The 23413-nt window shown below is 41.3% G+C and overlaps 1 protein-coding gene across 1 annotated transcript in view; it reads left to right on the top strand.

Moving 5' to 3' along the window:
- SEMA5B (semaphorin 5B) overlaps positions 1-23413 on the top strand; it is a 286627-nt gene that overhangs the window by 128555 nt on the left and 134659 nt on the right. The window contains exon 3 of the mRNA XM_054176331.1: positions 16610-16815. Within this exon, the coding sequence (XP_054032306.1) occupies positions 16662-16815 (154 nt within the window). The 5' untranslated portion in view covers positions 16610-16661. The remainder of the gene's footprint in view (positions 1-16609; positions 16816-23413) is intronic.

Here is a 23413-nt window from a genome sequence, read left to right as displayed (position 1 = left end):
GTGAAGAGCACAGGAAGTTCTGAGTTAGCCTAATTTAGGTTTCAATATAGGCTATTTATGTACTACCTCCTGGGACCACCTCTGATTACTCAAAGAGTGACCTTATTGGAAACCAACAAGGAGGTCTGCAGTTAATTATAAAGAGTTCAGAGCTCGCTGCAGAACCCTAACAAAGGTATTTTTGTGGATGATGTTACGTGTTTTTACTTAACAGCTCAAATCAGGAGAGCTAAACCAGATGGTGTAGTTGTTACTGCTCCCTAAGAACACCTATAGAAAGACACTGATAAGAACTGAGAGAGGCCAAGCCTAATAGGTCAGGAATAATGGCAAAGATCAGGCTGTCTGGACTCACTAATTACCATCTGAAAGCAATAATGAACTGGTCAGTGGGGTCAGGAGCAGGTGATGCTGTGTGGAGTGGGTGAAAGAAGGTTTTATTTGTCTTCTGCATTTGGAAGAAGTGGTTTAAACATTGTTGTCTCTTTTAAAACTATAATAATGACAGTGACTTAATCTAATGTAAATGTGGCCTATGGAGAAAAACCTGCTTTAGGACTTTTCCAAAATAATTTCCTGAAGGAAGGACAAATCTGAGTAAACTTCAGGGTAATGTCTGAGGAGAGAAATGTAAAAAGCTGACTTAGGGGGCAGCAAGTTTATACATGGGATGATGCTCCTCTGGGGCATTATTAGAAAATGATTATACCAGATTTTGTTCATCAAGGCGAAGTAAGCTGAATCAGATACAAGGTAAAGCCCTTAGGAGGGGGAAGAACATATTCAATTTAGTGAGGCAACTGTGATAGTAATTAAAGCCCAGATGGAAACCTTTGAATGTGTCTGGCGTCTGTGTATCTGCTGTGTTTTTTGTGTTAACTTGACATTATAAAAAGAGCACCCAAAGACTAAAGAGATGGTGTTTGAAATTTCATCAGTCAAGCACTGTTCCAAATTTGATTTATTGTAAACAATCTTCAGAAATTGCTTTGGGTGTATATGATACAGGAAGGGCATTTTCTCAAGTGGTAACTCACAAAGAGAGAAATTGTCCATTATTTCTAGATTTGTCTTTGCTGAAATGAAGTCAGGATTAACCACACCATTTGCCAGCTCTGACTGTGAACCTCTTGTGCTTCGGACATATGGATAGAATTTTATTCTGCTGTTCTGTATTCTCTCTGAAGCAGAGTGCTACGCTGTTTACTTTATGAGACTGCAAGTTTTCAGGAAAAAAAATTCCTATGTAATGCAAACATTAATGTAAAAATCAAGGATTGAAAAAGGAAATGTTCCACTTTTCCCCCTCTAATGCACAACCCAAGAGCAAAGGTTGGTGTTGTGTGGAAACACCGTTAAAGGCTTAGAAACGTGTAAAGAGCGATTTGCTGTTGCTGCTAAATGGAGGGCTGGGGGTGGCTGTAACTCTGCTGGGCTGTCACACACAACCGGGAGCCTCAAGTGTCTCCTGCCTTGTGTTTGAGTCATTGCTTTATCTGGAGCAGACAGACCGCTTCCAGTCCCAAATCCTCCAGCATATGGACAATTTAATGCCTAGGACAGTCATGTGTGCTGTGCTAAGATTTACTATTACCACTTGACTAACTGGAGAATTGTAGCTTATGCTCACATTTTCCCTTGTCTGACTGGCCAGAATCACCATCACTGGGTGCCACCATCGCTGACCATCCTTTCATGTCAGAGCAAGGGGGAATAATTAGAAGTTTGGAGTAGGTCAAATGTACAAGAGAAAGAGGGGAAAAGGGAGATACTCCTCTTCAGGTATGTTAGATCGCTTTCCCCCATATCATCTCTAAACACACACTTAGGGGCTTTTGAAGAAGTCTGTTACTCCCCAGACAGACTAGTTTGCTGGCAATTTTGTGATGTTATAGTTGCAGGCAAAGCTGTAGTTAAGCATATGTAATTATCAGCAATATTAATGGTCTTTAATGATACTAACTGCAGGCAGTGGTGTTTTCCCCAAGTTTTCCTTACCTTAATGCTGATAATGGTTTACATCCTTTGTACTAAATCCACGTTGCCAAAATGCTTCTGGTGGTTTTCACTTTAAGTAAGGATCTCCATGTGAGCATGTTTCCTTCACATATGCTGTCAGTCTTCATTAACATTTTTTTTTTCCCCACTAAAGTTCATGGGGCCTCTCTTGCAGTCTGGATTCTGAAATAACAACAACAACAAAAAAGCCTCTTTTAAAAAATATGAAGCTCTCTTTAAAGAATTCTTAGCAGCTCTACTCTGAATCTACTTGCTCTGTGGCTATGTTGGCTGCTGTGCTCTCTGCAAGCGGTTTACTGCTCATAGACGAGAGTCCAAAACCCAGAGTCCCACGAGTTATGAATTTGGGACAGATTGAATTAATTTTAATCTTTCATTAAAAAAATAAATAAATCTTTGGTTTATCTCCATGTTTAATATTAGAGGTCATAAGAAGTGTATGTGTCTATGGAAGGTGTTTTTTACATAAGTCAGGTTGCCACCTCTATCTAACCTTGGAAGTGGAGTTGCAGCGTTCATGGGCTCTGTGATCAGTCCTCTACAAAGGGACCAGATACTGGCAGGTCTATAAAAGACTTGGGTGTAGTGCAGAAGAGCAGTCTATTCCCAATCACCTTTTCAATCAGCTTTTCACCTGTCAACTCCCTCCTTTGGTTAAAGCCAAATGAATTGTAATTAAAACAAATAATAAAATTATTCCCTAAATCCAACATCCTATGAAGTTTATCAGACCACTGGTTATATTTATAGCTCTTATACCTCCAAAGGGAGGCCACAGAGCTTTTGTCTGCAGTTTCATGGCCACCATGGGACTGAGGTCTGAATTTTGCATCGGTCCATGTAAGATGAGACTTAAGAGATTTATAATGGGAAGATGCTGACAGCTCTGTAATTTATTGTGAAGCTAACAGGCAGGACTGTAGCTCCTGACAGCTTCAAACCCTTGTTCTCTGGGATAGTTTGCTTCTAGTCCATTCTCTTTCCTGGATTCCTGCTCCCCCCTCACTGTCCCCCCCCACCCCCCCAGTCTCAGGATGAATGGATGTAGGCTGGTGAATATCTATATTGCTGCATTTCCCCTTGGATTTTCTATTGTTGAATTTTGTAAGAGATTTCAGGAACTTCACAGCAGAAAGGCTTTTTCATATACTTTGCCTTTTTTCTTGTTGTTCCTTCCCCAGCCCAGAGTATCTTACATATTCATTGTCACACCGGATACTCCAGCAGCAGCTTTACATTTGCGAGCTCCCAAAATGGGTAGACCCCGAACAATACCTACTCTTTAACTTATTTGAGGAGAATGCTGTGAATCTGCATAATGGTCTCACACAGAAGGTGCTTTATCTTCACGAGTTAGTGAGTCAGTTTAGGGGTATTCTATTGGCAAAAGCTTTCAGAGAAATTATGCATGGTAAATTAATGAAGGCCGTCTGAGGTATTATTGTGTGTGAATGCACATGCCATTAGAATCAATGGCTGGCTGAAAAAAGTTAACGGTCATTAAGGGACTGTTAAAAAGGCCAGTGGACACAGATTTACTCTCTTACGGGGCTCTGCTTGGGTTAGGTAAAGGCAGAGGTTGCTGTTTGCTTCCAGGCCACAGGACAGATCAGGCTTTGTGCTCTGCTGTCCCCATTTCTCTTGGCTCCTGTCACTGGCAGAATTTACAGCAGCCTGCAAGAGACCCTCTTCTGAGCAGGTAAAGACCTTTTCGGCACTTTTCCTTTTTTCACAAGTGGTTGGTAACAGAAAGTGCAAGCTTGAAAGGGCTTAAAACCTCTGACCATCTCTGTGGGAGTGTGAAATGGAGCTCTTTGTTGGAGAAGTTGCAAAAGAGAGGGTATTGTTTGGTTTTGGATGATGCCACCCTATCTGATGGTGAATCTTTAAAATATTGGTCATCTGAGTAGTGGGGTATTGCCTCCAATTTATGTTCACATATCAAGGAAATGCATCGAGCACTGTGACAGATCTAACCATTGGCCAGTGGTACAGGAAACAGAGCGCTGAACACCAACTGAAGATTAGACAACTGGGTGCCATTATTGGCAATTCAGCTGTGAATTTCTTCTGCTGAAAATGTAAGTGACGTGAGCTACTTCCTGGGCACCCGTATTCCCCTGAGCTCTGTCATTTCCCTTGGGCACTGTAGACATTTTTTCTTCCCATATTGCATTTTGAATGCAGTGATTCTGACTGAAATAGAATACATGTAGAAAATTAATGATTTGATATCTTCTTGCGGCTGCCAAAAGAAGTATCTTTGATCCGAGGGCTTTTAAAAAGCAAGCTGGACCAGTTACTGATACTTACTGACCTAAGTAAGTGATAAAGTGACTGTATCAAAGTTTAATTAGTCTTGATCAAGATAAGTTTTTAAGATTTAGAACTAGTGGCCTTTTGAAGAAGAAAGCCTTCGAGTTGTCATTTATGCCACAACATGTCCTTTTATCACACTTTATGTGTCTCCAGCAGGAACAGATTTTGTTTTAGAGGAAAAGAGAAATGGCTCATTTGATGGAGATTAGCACGGACAAGCTTACTAATACTGGAAGGCAATTTCTCTGTCTTACCTTTTTCTCTATTTCATATCCCACAGAGATTACCTCAGACTGCTGTTGTTAGTCACTGTTATTTATATAAAGATATGTAATGTGTTTGTGCTTGAGGGGTCGTCTGTAACGGGGTATGCAATTTCAGATTGTAGAGACTGGCAGGAATTACTGTGAAGAATTGCTTTCCAGTGACAGCTTTATCCTGCCTGTAATATGTCATTGCGTGTGACTTTCAATTAATCACGCGACAACAAAACACTGCGTCTGGCGACAATGGTGTGTCCATTAATATCGAGAAGTATGTCTTGGCTTCATGAGCACAAATGCTGCTGTGGTCCCCTGCCCACTCGTGCACTTTAATCAGCAAGTCTCAACCCCAGAAAGAACATTTCTCTCTTGTCCTCTCCCCCATCATCCTCCATTGTGATCTATTAAGCTGCAATCCATAACGTCTCGTGTCTCTGTAATGGTCTGATGGTGTGCAGTTTTAAATGACAGCATGAATTTGACTTTGTCTCAGTGCCTTGACCTTGGTGTCTTCAGTGGCTTCTCCTCCCTCTGTTTTCAAATCAGGGGTGGGGAGTTGGGAGAGAAAATGGAAAAGTGACAGAATGGACTTCGGACATATTTCACAGAAGGTTTAATAATCTTTGAGGAAATGGGGGAGACAAGAGGTAAGAAAGAAACCATTACTGGAAGACAAACCACAATGATTTGCGGATTTGCAGGAGAAAAGGCATCATGCTGTCGAGCATAACTGGCACCACAGACTGAAGCCTGCTGTGTGCAAGACCTCATTGGTAAGCACAGTGGAAACCTTGCAGTAATTCTTCCTCTTGCTCACTCTCCCATTTGTAATAAGGTTGTTAAGTAATACATCAATTTAAGTAAAACCTCCAAACTTCATTGTGTTTTACAGCTGTATCTATATCTTGAACAGAAACATAAAGAGGCATGTGGGCACAAAGAAAGAAAGACGCACTGGTCCCAGTCACCAAGTATGCTTCACTCTTATATCCATCCAAATTCAGGAGCAGGTTCTTACTCCACTGAAAGCCTTTTGTCTTGTTTTCAGCTGATGTTTCTTTTTTTGGCTTGCATTGAGGTTTTGCACCTTGTGCAACATAAATAAGGAAGCCTGGCGGTAATTAGTGTCAATACTTCTCTTTTTTCTTTTTCCTCTAAGAAGGAGATGAACTTAGCTTTTAGAAAAGTCACAGAAGAATCTCCTGAGCATCCTGAGAGCCAGTTTATAGCAGAGCACGGCACGTTACATGAAACAGAGGAAACTAATTTTTATATCTCTCCCTGTGGATTAATACTGTTTGCACATTTGTGCTGTGTTTGACTGGTTGCCTTGAAATGTGCAGGCTGAAAGAGGATTTGTGGTAGCTGTGGATTTTGACAGTGGTGTATTGGGTGCAGTGGAGTTCTTTTTTTTTTTTTTTTTTTTTTTTTGTTTTAATAAAAGGCAAAAGTCTTTGGGATTTTGAGGAATAGCAACAGTGTTTGTAGCTTATTGGGGAAATCTTCAAGCTGCAGCTTGCTGAATCTCCCCATTATCTCAGAATTATCAGCCAGACAATGAAAGAATAGTTAAGGGTTTATCTCAAACATGGTTTTCTGGGGAAAATGCAGTATTATACCAGTACCATTCAAGCTTCTTACACCCTCCAGGCAATGTGATTTCTGCCAGTTGGCAAGAGTGTTGGTTTTGGTTCTTTTAATTAAGACTAACTTCATCTTTCCAGCTGTATGAGCAGTGGATCTGACAAGATGCTGAACTTGCTAAACTATCTAAAATAGAAGCACCTGCCTTTACATGAACTTGAGGGCATTCAGTACTACAGAAGGTGATCTTATTGGTGATCCCTGGCAGAGCAAACCAGCACAGCTCCATAAAGCCATTTACTGCCAGGTGGAGGGGCATCTATTTGCATCAGGGTTTTCCATCAGCTGAAGACTGTTGGGGTGTATGTGTGTTAGGATCCAAATGCCTACGGGAGAGGCCTCCAAGAAGGAGGGTTTGTAATCAATTTATCATTCTCAAATTATTTTTTCCAGGATCCCCACAGTATGGTGTTTGAGTAACAGAATAATTTCCTAGCTATTAAGTGCCTGAAAATCAGCAGTAATTAACTTAGTGCAAATTCTTCTTTTCCTCTCCCTCCTCTCTGCTCAAAAAACCAAACAACCCCCCTTTCTCAGCAAAGGAAATGCAGATGGGACCAGTCTCTTCTGCCTTGCTGCAGCCATGTGCAGGCTACATCTTCCCCCCGCCCTTTCAGTTCTGTGAATAACATAATTGCTTTGTTATCCCTCAGGGGATTTGTAATATTAACATTGGTTAATGACATTAATTCAAGTTTTTACCATTAATAAAATGGCATTGCTTAAAATTAAGCATTACATTTCAATTAGCAGTCCATCGAAGACTTTAATAGTCCGGAGCATTAAAGTGATATTTTTTTTTTTATTTCATATTAATTTTTTATTGTATCATGCTAATTTCCAAAGAGTGATTGAAAGCCCAGCTGATGCAACAAATGACCCTCTCTGCCATGTTTCTTGAGGGAACTTCTTTCTTTTATGACATTATGCAAAAAGGTCACATTTCCACAAAGCAGGGATCTGTTTCAGTCACCTCCTGAATTCATTATCATCCTTTTTACTTTTTAACATGAGGCACATGATATACAGGCACCCCAGGTGGACATGTTTAAATTAATCTAGTAATAATTGATTCAGAAGAGATTTGGAGGACAGAATTTGCATAAAAGCCATAATGAGAGCAAATCCTCCAAGGCCAGACTGAACAGCTAAGTCCCTGAATAACTTACATCTCCTAAACTAATTTGGTTATATATGCAGGATGAAGGTGTGGGGGCTGGAGTGCCATGTGATTGGAATTCATTACAAATAATTCATCTTCTCCAGAAAGCCTGGCTTCAGAGTATATTAAAATGATATCAGCCCCCAAACACTTACTCAGACCCTGCCTCCTGGAAGATGACAAGGTTTCTGTCTGAAGGATTGTTTGGGATTTTTAAAGCATTTCTGAGGAGAGCTGTCACCCTGGGTCTGGGCTGTCTGATTGCAGGCTGCTTCTCTTGCCTGATGGGAGAAAATTCAGATGTCATTTTTGGCTGGACATCTGAATTTGCCAAAAATATGAATGTGGATGATGATCTCAGCTTTCAGACTCAGATATTCCTTCCTTCCATTCCAGCATGGAGATTCTTAGCTATGTCGTAGATCATAGGGTTAGTATTAAATCCTGGATCACCATGCTGTCTTTGGCAATTTAGGGAGAGGTACCTGTTACAGCATGGGAAGAGTACTGTGTTCTATTTAGGGAAAGTAAATCTGTGGACCGTGAAAATTATGGTCCCAGTTCATTAAAGAAATGCAGCCGAGGGCTTTTTGGAGGTTTACTGTTCTGCTTTATTTTCCCTTTGCCTAAATAGAATTTTTGAGAAAAGCACTAAAAGAATGTTGCTGTGACCTGTGTTCTTAGGCTGGTTAGCTTCAGTTAGCAGGCAACCCAGTACTGTGCTCCTAGTATCAGAGAATTTGTGCAGGTTGTTTGGAGGAAGAGGAGGACTCAGCTCAGTCTTTTCAGAAACTGTGGATCATGAGATATTTTTCAGGAGAAAAATCAATATCTGCTGTTTTCAGCAGATGAGGAATCAGTCCTACTTTGTTTACAAACAGTGGTTGGTAATAACCTTTCATTTGTGAGCTGTGTATTTTCTGCACTACTTCCCTTCAGTACTATCCTGCAACTGAGTAGCTCTGGGAAGAGCTGCTCTCCTCTACAGCATCCCGGGTGCAATGTGAGAGTCAGGGCAGACCAGAGCAACAACCCTGCTGGAAGTTAACAGAGCCCAATAGGTAACTGCTGTTGCAATATGAGAAAAACTGGATATGACAGGAGAAAAAAAAAAGAGCCTGGCTGACAAATATTACTTTGTCTGTTCAGATTTGGGGCAAACCTTCTAGCCAAAGGTTTCCATATGATAAATGATGCTGTGCAGTGCCAAGAAGATGCTGCGTTGAAACATATTCTTGTTTCCAAGCATGCTGAAACTTGGAGTTGTGCTACTTGTGCTTTGTGCTTATTCTCCTAGAGTTACAATTAAGCCATGAGTATGTCTTATGTGGCACTGGGTAATCACAAATCTCTGACAAAAACAAGTGAGCTGTGGTTTCTCTCTCCTGCACGAGCAAGCATTAAAAGAAAAAGGTTTTCTCACCCTGTTGCTGCAACATAGCAGTAGAAGATGAAGCAGCTGGGATGGATTGCAATGTGCAGCAACCACCTTTGAGCACGGCACATGGGGCTACGTGAGTGATGCAGGGGGATTGGTGGGATGGAGTACAAGCAGGGTGAGTGGCAGGAGCTGTAGCCCTGGAGCTAATGCTGGAGTCTTTAAACTGGGAATACAAGGCTCTAGGGAAAGTCCAGCCAATATGTTATGGCAGACTCTCAGGCAGGAGGTTTATTGGTGTGATGATTTCATGGCTCAATTTTCATCTGCTGGAAACGTGAATTGAGATTACTTCAGGTCAAAGGAGAATTAAATGTGTTGTTTAAAAAAAAAATCATCTTCTTACTTATTTCTTAACTAGGTGGCCACAGGGTCACCATAGTAGCTGCTACGTAGTTTATCAGGATTGCCTATCTGCTTGACGTCATCTGAGCGCTGCAGCTGTTCCCAGCTTGCCCTCACAGTGTTGAAGAGAGAAATTTTGCACGTTAACAACCTATATTAGGTCTCATACAATTTGGAACCATAGGATGTCTTCAGTGGACCCTCTAATTAGAGCTGAGTGAAAAACTAGTGTCAGTAAAGTAATGGTTAGTACTCTAGAAAGTGAAAAAATTCAAGAACACTTACTGTTTTCATATTAAACTGTGAGAAAAAAGAAAGCCTGAAAGCTACCAAAAGTAGTCAGGAGGGCTTTACTTCTCTGTCTGTATCTACTAAAAGCTGTCTGTAGTGACAGAGTCAGAGAGCTTTGTCATGCCTCAGTTGCTCCAGCTGCAGTGTCACAGCTGCAGTGAGGAGGTGAGTGAGCAGGAGCACTACACCTCTGGAAATCACTGGAAATAGTGTCTCCAGACTGTCAGGCATCAGAGAGTGCTGGAATGACAACGGCTGTGTAGTGTGATGTTAGAGGCTGTGTCGCTGCTGATTGCAAATTTGCAAACCATTTCCACACTCTTCCAGGGAGCAACTTGAAAAAAAGCTGCTGTGCTAAGTGTTTCTACAATGGCTAAGGCTAAAGACCTGGGTCTATGGGCTTGAGTTCCAAACCTCAAGCCAGAAAGCAGCCTTGAAGTCAGGTGCCTATTTGTAGGAGCTCTGATGACGAATTTACTATAATTGCATTATGCAACTGATCTGCATGCAAAGAGCACATCTGGTACCTTGGATTTACAGCACCCATGCAGAGGACTCTACATCACATGTACAGGGAGAACAGCAACTACACTGCAAGGGGTGCCAGGCCCTGGGCACACCTTTCCGCTGTAGGCAGGAGCTCTGGAATGGTTATTCTTGCTGGGTTGCTGCTGTCATGTGAGGCCTGGGGGACTCCTCTCCGGGCTTGTGTTACACTTATCCATCCTCTTCTTTTGATGGAGCATCCAGAGACCTTGACTGGGAGCCAAGAGCTCCTAATTTCTAATCTAGGCTGCAGTAAACTTTGTGTCTGAATTGCAGTCATGCTAAGTATGATAGCACCCAGTGTTGTGTTAGTCTCGGCTTTAGTCTCTTTGTTTCACAGACAGAGCACAGGAAAAATAATTCCATAGTCAGTCCAGGTCCCAGAATTACCAAAAATACCTACACTTTTTTTTAGACAGCCTCTCAGAGAGTCAGTTCTGTGATTAGCAAATACAAGGTCTTTCCAGCCCTGCTGCAGAGGTAGTCTTGTAGGGATTGGTGGAGGCTATCACCAGGGAACTAAATGAGTGTTAGCCTTCATTGCCAAATACAATCTTTGGATAAACAGAAGACTTCAGACTCCAAGGCACCTTTTCACAAGTGCTAAGTTCATACCCCAAACAAATGCTAACAAAACTTCTCATGTCTTTATATTATGTGTAGCCAGTCAAAAAAAGATCTAGAGCCCTCTGGGGAGAGCCTCTTGAAGCACTTGGGGATGGACTCAATGTGTGGTCAGGTTAGTGCTATTCAAAAGCAGATCTGAGTGTCAGCAGAGCACATATTTATTTATGCCCACTAGGTCTGGCAGGAGCCCAGCAGTAGAGTATATTTTGCTCTGTTACACAGGCTTTTATCGTTGAGTCAGCTTTATTTAATGGAAGCTTTCTATAATAGGTTCCTGTTCTGCAGGGCCTTCTCTAAAGGTAAGGAAACAGTTCAGTTTCCAGGACCATGCAGTCACTCTCTGTGCTGCTGAGGCCAAGTAACCAAGTAATGGCTGGTGATGGCTCATTGAGAGCATACACCAGTCCATAAAGAAGGGGACAGACACCAACCAATTAATTTTGTTCCAAGCTGTTATTAAGAGCTTTGTCTCTCTTACCTGATCTGAATGAGAACATCCCATTGTGTTTTGTGGGCTTGTTCTGAGACTTTGACCAGTCCTGCATCGGTTTGAATAGCCATTAGAAAGTGCTCTAGAAATAAAATGTCCCAAAGTGTGCTGACAATATTTTATGGGAAGTAGTCCTAAGGAGATCACACTCTGGGTTTCTGTTATTCAGCTCCACTACAGGCTTCACGAGCCGTGAATCAGGCAGTGTATTAGATTTCACTGGTTTCTTCTTTGCAGGGGATTACATGAGTTATTTATATGAATAAGAGAAGGGTTGCAATAAAGTGACCTGTGTTGTGAGATCTTGGTTGTTTATTCCTGATATAAAGCCTATTGTGATACTCCAACCAGTGCCAACTGGGACTGTGTGATGCAGGAGCTGTGAGAGTGCCCCAGGGATAAGCATGGAGCATGAGCTTCTGCTTTGCCACAGGAGAGCATTTTACCCACACACTCTTACGATCCACCCTGCTGCTGAATTGCAGGGTTTTTTTAATAGGTAACCCTTGGATTATAGGCATGAAAATGTGGTTCTATCTTCTGGGGTGCTGATCTAAGGGTGCACAGGAGATCTGACATCTGCTTGTGCAAGCGCAGTGTGCCGTAATTCAGGTGGGAGCCAGATCCCTCTCCCCAGCGCAGGCATGGCCAGGGGAAGAGGGAGAAGTTGTGCCTTTTCTTCGATAGTGTGAAATGGCCCTTGGAACCAGTTTGGTGGGATGAATTCCAGCTGGTGAGGGTGGAAGGGGAGGGCAAGGAGCAGCACATGAATAAAGGACTGTGGTTTTGTTGGCCTTGGAGTTTTCTAGGGCAGAGCTGCCTGTGCCAGCCCGTGATAGCTGCATTGCTGAGCTGCCGTGCTTTATAATGTTTATATTTATTTCCCTTATTTCTCCAATACCTTTTTGAATACTTTAATGTCCACCTCTTTCCTTTGCTGTCCTTCCCTCTGGGAGCCTATTCAGTCATAACTGTTCCAATCACAAAAGGTCCCGAGTAGAAGAATTAATGCTTTTAAAGGAGGTTCCTTTTTCTGTCTTTATTTTAAGGCATCTCTTTTATTTAAAATGAAAGATGAAGCATTTTCTTTTATCCTTAAACTTTACTGTCACATTTTATTAAGTCAAAATGATAGTTACAGTCAGAGGAAAGCAGGATATGAATTCCTGGTACAGCCATTTTTAAAATGTGCTTTGTTTTAAAGCCCTAAGGATTGATTGAAGGTATTTTTCTTTTAGACATGGAGCTTTAGTCAAAGAGGGCCTGATCTGAGTTACCCTCTGTAAATCAGGATTAGTTCCTGTGAAATCAATGGAGTTGCAATGATACAATACAGGGCGAGCTGGAAAAGACTCATGCCCTGAGAATGAATAAGGGAGGGACTGTGGGTGATCCCCTGAATGCCGTGCTTGTGCAAAGAGGTGAAGCCACGAGGCAAAGCAGAATTATACCCTGTCTCTATCTGGCTGTCATGAAACAGACTGGGTGAGAAATGGGTATGTGGCAGTGGGTTTGTGCTCACATTGATGCTGTGGTTGCAAATCTCAGCTTTATCGACCCACTGAGTGTGCAGACCTCCTGCTTTACTGAGAAGGAGCAGCTCTTGCCCATCCACTGCCACTGCAGTCAGGGAGGCCCATGAGCTAAGAGAGCCTGATTTAGGAGACAAGAGGATACTGGCAGGAGCAGTGCTCTGCAAAATTCCTGTCTCTGGAACATATTTCACTGGATACAAATGCAGCCTGAATTTGTTGACCTTTCTTGGCAGAGGGCTAGAGGGATTCACTGTTCAGAACAGGAGAGGGGAGAGAGATGCCCCATCAGTGGGTGTTTGGTCTATGCAGAGGTGCAGAGGAACAGGCTTTCATGAGTGAGAGGGCAGATAAACTTGAACAGATAATCTTACTGGACATTTTATTCCTTTTTCTAATGTCTGCATTGTGTAGGAGGGGAATAGCTAAGGTGGTAGAGACACATCAAGATGAGCAAATAAAGATTTGAAACTATGTCCTGTCTGAGATCTGAGTTTAACCAGGGATTTGAGCTCTTGTCTCTCATCTACACTGAAGCTTTGACAGGTGATTTTTTGAGCTCTAAGTCATTTTGAGCAGAGAGTCTAATAAGAACAACTCTTTTTGTAGCATTTAACTGTATCTAAATGGCTTAATGCTAGGACAAGTTCCAGCAGTGCAAGCCACCTCTAGCCTGGCCTGTATTTAGGATGTGAAGTGTTTTAGCAATCTGGATGAGGAATGGTCCTAAGCACTGGTTGCATCCAGCCCCCACAGTGAAAATATGTAGCTTGGGTGTAATTGAAGGCTTGAGCTTGTTCATCTCCAATAGAATTAAAACATTTACACTTCACAACTAGCTGCTGGACTCTCCCAGGCAGTTAATAGTTTGCTCTTGGCATACAATTGACCTGCTCTTGTACATGTCACTGCTTTGTATTTGGAGTATGTTTTTTCATAAATAAAGTTGCAGCAGTTGGGAACAGCAATTACTGAGTTAGAGTGTCTCTGAAACTACTGAGGAAAAAAAATGAGCAAGGCAGCCTGAGAAGGGGCAGGTTGAAACAGCAACCTTTTTGCAATGCTGTCTGCTGGTCTGAATGTTGTTCAGCTGGTGCTGTAGGGCTCTGGCTTCTATCCCCCTTGATCAAGCTGGCATTTACCCATTGTCTCTGACTCCAGTAGACACCAGTTCAAGCCTGCACATGACACTGATTTTGTTCAAGTTCCCAGCACATGAGAGCTCCACACACCTGATGGATATAGGTGGCAGGGGACGCAGGGAAGGACACGAGTTGTTTATAATGGTTCTTTTTAATCTTTCTTTGGTCATACGTTACTTTCCACTTCACATCATGTTTGAAACCATTATTTTCTTTGGATTTCCTATGACAATAAGGAAAAAGAAGATGGAACTTTACCCTAAATTATGGTTACAGCTTTCTAAGGAACACTGAAGTCTCTTGGACTGTGGTAAAGTCTCCCAGGGAAAGTGGCAGAAATCCAACTACTTGGCACATTTTACAACTAATCCAGACAAAACACTAGTAAATGTACTCTGCTTTGGCACAGAATAGGCTGTGGGATGTTATGAAGCTTTCCTGTGTGTAACTTTTTATCATTTCATGACCCTGATGAGTGAGGAACTTGAATTTACTCATCTGCCACTTAGGGTCTTAGAGAAGCATGGGACACTACCATGTGTCTTTCTTTGAGAGTTTTTTCATCTAGAATGAGATCATTGTTTGGATGATTATACATGAAAATAGCCATATTGGCTCAAACTGAAAGTCTGTCTAGTTTTAGTATCTTATTTCTAAGATTAGCCTGTAATGGCTGCATTGGGAGGAGTAGAACATGCATAAAGCAAGATTTCCATGACTGTCTCTTCCAGTTTCCAGCAAGGATATATGACAGCAAAGTCCTTTTGCCTCCTGTGCATTTCCCCAAGCAACCATCTCTGTCTTAAGGAAAATTTGGCTTTACTCTTCTGACACTTTAAGTGGGTCCAAGAGCTATGCAAAATGGTCTTCACATCTCTGTGCTGTTTCACTTCCACATCTGTATTGAAAAAAAATAATAATTATTTAAACCAATGGCTGAAAATATAATCCAGTGCTTCAGCATCAATAATTTTCATTGCAGCATGACTTCCACAACATCTCCATCATCTGAGATGCCACAGTACTCAGTGGTGTACGCCCTGCAGTATGCTTGTGCTTAATGACTAAACGCTGTGCTGGCCTTAGCTTTGAATGATTCACATCTCTTGCTTCTGCCAGTCCCATTTTTAAATTTAACATGGTATTTGCTGTGTTTAAAAAAACTCCTTTCATTCTGAAGCACTGTAGAACCTCCTTTGGAATACTGGAAGGAAATTTTATACATCCCTGCATAAAATCTGCATGTATATGGGTCTGGGGGAAAAAAAAAAAAGTAAAATGCTGTAATCTTTCACTTACACTAGCTGGGAAACCAAGTCCCTAGAACTACCCCAAATCCCGAATGCCAACACTATTTTCAGTCAATGGTATGTAGCTGCTGCTGAGGACATGCATAATGGATGCAATGATAACTCATCTTTGTGCCAGTGTTCAAAATCACAGAGAAATACAGATAAGAGTAAAACATAGGATCCATCTTTCAAACCAGCTGTCCCCTATTGCTGCCATAAGCAGTCCCTTTTTGCTCCTCTGATGCCCAAAGACCTTTACAAACTTCTTCCAGCTCCTGGATGCCCCAATATTGCCCCTTACATTGCAGTTCACTCCATGCCATGGAGTGACATTGTTGCTGTTAATCATTGGCCTGACCACTTCAGCTCACTGAAGGTGTTTTGAAGACTCTGAATACAAGTACAGAGGTACTGGGCACCACAGCTGTTCACCGTTACCCTGCCTTTATGAATCACAGCACCCACAGGAACTGGAAATCTCATTATGTGTGTATTTAATCAGAGTCAGCTTTATCACTAGATAAGATTTAAAAGCAGGAGACTCCATTTATTTGAAAACATGTGTTTGCAATAACTGAGGAAAGTTGCACAGGAAAATAAGCACAGTGAGATTAAATTTGGCAATGCAGGTTTTCCTAAGGTGTGGCAGCATCCAGGGAAGCTTGTGGCATGGGCTAATTAATCCTCCATCCCCTGCCTCAGGCCTGGTAGGCCCAGGGGAGTTTTTAGACCTATATCTCTTCTGCTGCTGTTGTTAAAACGTTCACATATGAAAGGCATGACTTTCCCCTCTCCTAGCCTGAGAGTGAGTGCTCTTCCTTTTCAGCTGTGCTTCAGCTCCTGTGACTGGGAACTATAGCATCCCATGATAATGCAGGCAGTTGTCTCACTTCTCACCATTCTTCCCATTAAGGTCTTTTAATTTTTGTTACCTTGATACCTGGCAACACCTTTAAATTGAGTTTTCTAGTTTCAAGGTATTTAAAACAACAGCAGTAAATTGTGTAAATCGCCTCTTAGAACAAAACGAATTGCACGTTTGTTTTTGTGATGACTGATGCTGGCCTTTCCTTAGCAATCTCTGGAGTGTAGCATGACATTTAAACATGGACATGTCATGAAACCAAGGAGTGAGGTGTCCACAAGGGGGGACACGCTTACATCTGCAATAGTTGAGATTTCATGTTATCAGTGCTGGCCGTTGCACATCAGCTGTGGTCTACATGGACATACATCCCAAAGGTACACAAAGATACATATTCAGAGAGCTGTGCACCTTCCCTTCTTTCTGAAGGTGTAAATTTTTTTTCCCCCTTTTATTTATTTACCTGTTTTTAAGTTTTTTTCAAATTTAGATACTGCTTCTGGAATAACTTTATCTTGTGTACTTAAGCACAAGTGGGGTTGGGAAGAAAGGAAAACCTCTACCCTTCTCTACCCATGTTACACATTTGGGATAAGCATTCATCTTTCTGAAAGTAGAATTATTTGTATTTCAGGTATCCTCCCTGGGCCTACCTTGGAAGCTAGATCTGCAGCTGCCCTTCAGTCATGGTTGTTTCAAGATTAAAGGCCATTTCCCTGTCATTGCCAAGCCTTTTTCTTCTTGCTTTTCATCTCTCAGCATCACAAAATGTACCTGAATACTCTGAAGCTGAAAATCAGCAGTGTGTCAGAAAAGAACACCCCACAATTTCCTTTGAAGGTAAGAGCTTCTGTTCCTGTTTCAAGTTCCAGTAGGATGATCCATTTGCAAGGCCTTCCTGGTGTTGTTATGGATGATGGTTTAGTCTCTGCTGTTTTCCTTCCACCTGTGATCCACAGGCCAGTGTGAGTGGCCTGGATGAATCATATTCCCTTTGATGCTTTACAGTGTTTTAACTCAGAGGTTTCACAGCAGTCGCTTAATTCAGGCAGTCTTGGGACTCCTGGTATAAGAATCTCTGTTTTCAATTCTGCTGCAGGCTCCCTGTAATCTTCTGCCACATTGAAGCTGTGTTTCAGACTCCTTTTCTCTAACTGAGTTTAGTGATGATTATATACTTCACCTGGCAGTCTGGATACAGACAATAAGTGAAAAGTGAGTGACAAAGAATTTGGACATACTTAAATGCAAGAGGAGTAAATAGTTTTAAAATTGCAGTGAGTGGCTGCCTTTGTTTGTTGCTCTTTTTTAGTTTGTTTTGGTTTTGTTATGTATTTATCACCTCTGCTAGTAGTTTTTCTGCTTTTCATCTAGGTATTTACATTGACAAGGTCTTAAGAATGTGAGAGGGGACCTTTGTGTTGCAATGAGCAATCTTTTTACTGTTCTTCTGGGGCATTGATTTTTCTCTTGTCCTTATCCCAGTTGGATTTTCTCTGGGTGTACATGTTCTCCTAAGGTGCTGTCTGTTCAATCTGTCCACTTACCCACATCACAGATCATTATATTGGTACCACCATTATTTCTGAATTCACCCCAGAATGGTCTGTTAAGCTTAGTGTGCCAGAATCATCTGCTGCTGAATCTCCTTGCTAAAAATGGTTTCCTCCTAAATGTCGAAATATTGATTTTGGTTCCCATTTAAAGCTTTACAACGCATCTCCAGTTTCATTCTTCACTATAGGCAATTAAGTACCTTGCAATGTGTCTCTGGTTAGGTTCCTTGATAAAGGCAATTTCGTTGTGGTTTTGTGACCTTTGAGATAGAGTTTCCAGGAAGAAAGTAGTCAAAGACATCCTTGCTGACCTTTCAGGATTCTTCTAGAGAGCTTCACAGAGGTAGAAACTCTTGTCTCTTAATTTGGAAAGTGTAAGAGATTTCTTGTCTGTTTTCCATTATCTGTGCTTTAAAGGTTTAAGTGGATTGGAGTAAATTAGTAAAATCTTTAAGCCTACAAGATATGGCACTGGCTCTTACCTTGCTCTGGTGGAATGGGTAAATAAACCTTGATTTCAATTGCTAAATAAGTTTAACCATCTGTGTAACTGGGGAGGGGTGAAAGGAGAAACAGAAACCCTTGGGGCTCAAAACATGGTGGAATTCCGATAGTTAAAATAGATAATACAATAATAGATATGAAAGAGAGAGGAAGTGTGCACTCTTCCTGTTAACTGAAAGCACCAAACTTTTGCAGAGAATGTATTCATGGGATCCAGCACTGAGACAAATCATTCAGCAAGGATATTAGATCCCCAGCTCCTGATGCTGAGGAATCAGTGGATATTTTTTGGCACTCCATATGAGTGTTTCTCTGCAGAAATGATGGCCTCATAAACACCTGCCAGTTTGCTTTGTTTTAATCAGACATGAGTTTTTCACAGAAAAAAATTAATCTCTCCTCTCCTTTCATGTTCTTGGTCTCCTCCTCTCATTAGTGATAGAGGGCAAAAGCTGGTATGAATTAATTAGAACTTGACAATTATATCAAAGAAAGAAAGACTGAAATTGCAGACACATCAAGGACATGATGCAACTTATTATTTGGATCTCTTAAACCCAAGTTGGATTCAAAGTTACTGTTTTTTCTCAACGCCTGTTTCCTCATGATTGCTCATCATACAGTTTGATTCCATATTTTCGGCTGCAAAGCTTAGCTGGAAAATACACAGGGCACCTTATTTCCACTCCACATAGTATTTAAGTTCTGTGAAAGAGAGCTCATACCTCCAAAACCACATCTCAGTTCATAATATAATTTACCTTAAAGCTATACCCTGTTCTGATGCCAACACAAGCAGATTTAGACTGGAAGGGGAGACAACCAGGGGAATCTACATCTTATGTGCTGTTCTGAATTGCTCTTGAGTAAGGCTTTGCTTAATGGTGTGGGTCATGGGCTTTCTGTGAGTCTCCAAATGCATCATCCCATGGATCACAAGCTGCTATGCAATGGGAATGCTGGGCCAACAACTGAAACACTGACCCCATCAGCAGCTCTGCTGATGGTCCCGCTGCCAGGGAAGAGGATTGTGTTACACCAGCCATTTTTAGTGGATGGATGGTAATAATAAGTAAGGCCCCAGACCATTCAGTCATACAGGATGCATTAATTTACTGCCAGAAAAAACAGATTAACAAAGCAGTTTATGTTACAAAGGGGTTGAATAGATTCTTTTTCACAACCTTGCTAGCCATGCTTCCCATTGCAAGACAAATGGGGTGCCATAACATGTTTTGTGCTCTCCACTCTTCAGTTCCCACCTTGTTTGTGTTCAGCCTCTTTTATTATTGTGCTTTTCCTCCAGCTTAAGGCGTTAACATCCAGTTGGCTGGTTAATATCCTTGTCATGGAATAGTCAAGTAAAACTCCTTTCTGTCTACTTTTAAACCGATTTCCTGAGAAATTATGTATTTTCTGTGCCTCATCTCTTGCTTATCATACCTCATCCACACTACCCAACCATCTGTTTGAATTGATGTCTCCTTTGTATTGCTGTTGGAGGGGGAGGAAAGAGAGAATACAGCGCATGACCTACTCATTTAAGCAGAAAGGAGTCTATGTATGCAGAATGCTTTTACTTCAGTTGTGTTCAAACCTGAAGAAGTGCTTGTTTCTTCACAGCATCCATTCACCAAACCACTTGCCACTACTCATGACCAACAGAAAATGGTCTAGAAAAGTCAAGGGATATGAATTCTAATCCTAAATAGACAAAGTATGCACTGCCAGGAGAGATGATGGCTGGGAAGGGGCTGTGAGCTGAATGATTTATCCTAGCAGACTGCATAGAGATTGTGAGGGACAGGTTAGGAATTTGTGCTGTGAGCACCATGCTGTGTGTTTTCACAGTACCAAACTAACACAATGGTGCTCCAGTATCCCTGGGGTTTATAAATGATGCTCATTATGCAGTTCACCACCAATAATAACGTACCAAGTTTGGGTTTTTCATGATTAGATTGTTCTACTCTGTGCTTATAGAAAATCCAGTTAAAATTTGATTTCCCTTGTTAGATCAATAACAAAATGATCTTTTACTTCCCAGGAGGCTGTTTCTGGTGTCTTATTACCTTTTTGGCTGTAAGTGGGTAGCTACATTAAGGATCTTGCATTCTTGCTTGTTTTTCAGTGAGTTGGGAAATGAGTGAAACAAGTCAAATGCATCTTTAGTATATCCTTTTCTAAAAAAAATAAATACATTACATGTGCATGTACATATGTGTCCAGGCCTCATTTCACTAAACAGCATGCCATCCTGGCACAGCTCCACTGTGGATCACTCTGGTAAGCCACACCTTGGAGAAATTGCTTCTAGTTCTTGTCAGTCACACTTGTCTTTTTTGTCTTTTCCATACATGTCATACAACCAACGGATCAGTCCCTGCAATTGCAACTGGGCTGCGCCCTTGCCATGCTGTCCTGGTTCTTAGCAGTATATTTCACTGTTATGCACCTGTTTCTTGGACATAAAGCACCTTTGCTATCCATTAAAGGCATTTGGAGTTCCTTTGCAACATACCCCTTTGGAAAGCCAGAAACATCTTCTGCCATGACAATATTATGTGAGATATGCTACTGTGAGAGCCAGAGCCACTACTGATGTGCATGTGTGTTTGTAATGGGTGCAGAGTGCTTGGTTTCAGCTTGTTTACCCAGGAAGCCCTTAAAAGTTTGCAAACTCATCTGTGTTACATGAATCACTTGGTTGTTCACAATTTAACTGGAAATGAGTTGTAGACAGGTTTCCACTTGTAGTTTCTGCTCTTATTTATTTCTCATTAGCTTTATCCATTAAATCGCTATGCTCAGAAAAAAACTATGATAGACTTTCTCAGTTTTCTCTCTGTTCTGTCTCCCAGGGCTTTCTCCCTTGGGTCATGGCAGTTACTGTAAACTGGAAGAACATAATTTGTTCCTGCTTTAATAATTGCAACCTGTCTTCATCCATAAAAACATCTCAGCTGATCCCATGCTGAAGCACAGGAGACAGGTGGGCTTGGTTAAATAGCTTATATCCCAGATCTTATCAGCTTTTTAGACGTCATCATGGCTGGTGGGAGCTCTCAGTTTGCAATAGTTGACCCATTGTCTAATCCTCAGTCTTTCCTAGATGCAGAGAAGTTGCTCTGTCTGTTGCCTCAGGTTTTCAAAATGAAATAATGCTTAAATCTGAGATTTAGACTCATCTTCAGGCTGCCTGTAATTATTACCTCCTACCAGATGAATGTGATTCAGGTTGCTCGAATGTAGCTTGCAATATATTTTCTTTCTTTAAACAACATTTTATTGAAATGTGGCCAGCTTCAAACACTGAAATCTGTGGGGAGCAGTTAAAGTGTTCATTTGTTGTATTGAAAGCAAAAGCTGTTTTAGCTTTGTGTGCTGAAGGATAATAGGGTATGATTTATTTCTTTTGAAGGTTCTTGACATTTTACCAACACCCCCCCCTATTGTTGAGTTGGTCACTAATACATTATTCTCTGTACTGTATATTGGTGGGGAAAAAAGCACATTAGCATCCATCAACTCCAAAGGCCAGCTAGGAAAGTCCCTTAGGAAACTGTGATGCAGATTTACACTTGCCTTGAGCAAGTGAGATTTTGACAATCTGAGCCAAAATTTTAGTCAACAAAGAATGAAGACTGTGGGGTGAAGTAAGAGAAACATGTCTGCCTGAACATATCTGGCTAAACATTATGGCAGCATTGTCTTCCAGCTCATAGCCTTGCTGGCCTTGGATCTCCATACAGGGAGTCCTAAGATTAACAAATGATGGAGTGTTGACCGGAAACTGGTGGCCTCCTGGGAGTGCCGCAGAATGTTTGACTGTCAGTGCGTTTCAGTATAGATTTTGTTTCCATTAAGAAAACCTTGTGGCAATTTTCTTTCTAACCTTGAAAAATGGTACTGTGGCAAATGAAGCTGCAATTTTCTTCTTTAGCTTTGATTTAGAAATTGTTTGAAAATTATGATAGATAAAGCCATAAACATAAGGTGGTTAGGTAAATAATTTGCTCTCAGGCAAAACTTCTGCAAATTACACCCAACAGCTCTCAATATTTTTATCATTCTATAATAATAATTATAACAATAATTATTCTAGTTCTTTGACACTTTCCCAGTAATGGTGTCCAAGACACTTCACAAATAATTGCAATGAGATTTGATTGAAAATTTTTTTCACTGTGCTATTCCTTGAGGCCTCAAGAAGAAAAGGGGTTTTGGAAAAATGCCCTTCATTCACAAAATGTTTTAGACAAAGCAAATCCTAACTTGCAAGAGAGAAAAAGAAGACTTTGCAGCAAAGCTTCAGGAAGCAAAGTAATTGTGGAGCTCTTACATATTGGCGTGGGGGGAGGGAAAGTAAAGCTTCAAAAAGGTACAATAGTTCAAGTAAAAGAGGGACCTCTGATCATGAGTGGTGGTGATGATGAGAAGGAGAGAATCCTTAGCAGCAGAACTGAATGAGGTGGACTCAGTGGGGAACAGGTGCTCAGAAGGTCATCAGCATAATAAGTATGGACAAAGCCATGAAAATCTCTTGTCAGCAGCAGAGTAGCTTACTTGCATTTTCCAGAGGTACTGCTGCTGTAACTGAGGCTAAGAGCAGCAGCTAACAGGAGCATATGCCTGGTCAGTTCTTTGGCACAGCGGTTTGATCTAGGACATATAAGTGGGCTGCTTCTTTTCAGATCCCAGGCACACCTCAGAGAAATAAACAGGGTGGAAAGGAAACCAAGTGCTTTTCTTCTTTTTCTATGGTTTGATGCAAAGGCATGCCTTACGGAGCCCCCATTCTCAAGTTTAGCATAGTTACCTAACTGAGTAAGTTTGTGAGCCAGTGGTGTGGGAGACCTCATTTATCTGAAACATCTGCTTCTGATGAGTGTTAATATATCACATTCTTATGAAACTTTCCATTCAAGGATGTCATTATGGTTTGATAAAGTTCACATTAGTGCCAGCAGTCTCATAGGAAGTATTCTTGTTTAGTCATGTTGAGTTTATCCTACAAAGCCATGAACAGTCAAGCACTTAATATGTACTTAATACGAAGTCAATGGGATTGTGCAGTTGAAACCGAATGTAAGCTTGTGTGTTGAGCCAGGCCGCAGTGAAAGTACGCAGCAATGAAACATCACGTCTGTAAATGGAAACTCTAGCTATCACAGGTCCAACTGGCCAAGTTGTTCCTCTAATATGGCTGAATCAAGTGGTAAGAAATGTGATGTGCTTCTTGGCTTAGAATAGAATTAGCTGGATGATAGTCTGTGATCTGCAATACACAGTAGACTGGGTTAGAGGGTTTCTGATAATTTCTAGCTTTGGGAGGTACAGATAAAATCCTGAAGAAACTCTTGTGCTTTGGCTTAAAA

This window comes from Dryobates pubescens, chromosome 2 (genome assembly GCF_014839835.1).
Source record: "Dryobates pubescens isolate bDryPub1 chromosome 2, bDryPub1.pri, whole genome shotgun sequence".
NCBI classification, from domain to species: Eukaryota; Metazoa; Chordata; class Aves; order Piciformes; family Picidae; genus Dryobates; species Dryobates pubescens.
This window is presented reverse-complemented; position numbering and strand designations above follow the sequence as displayed.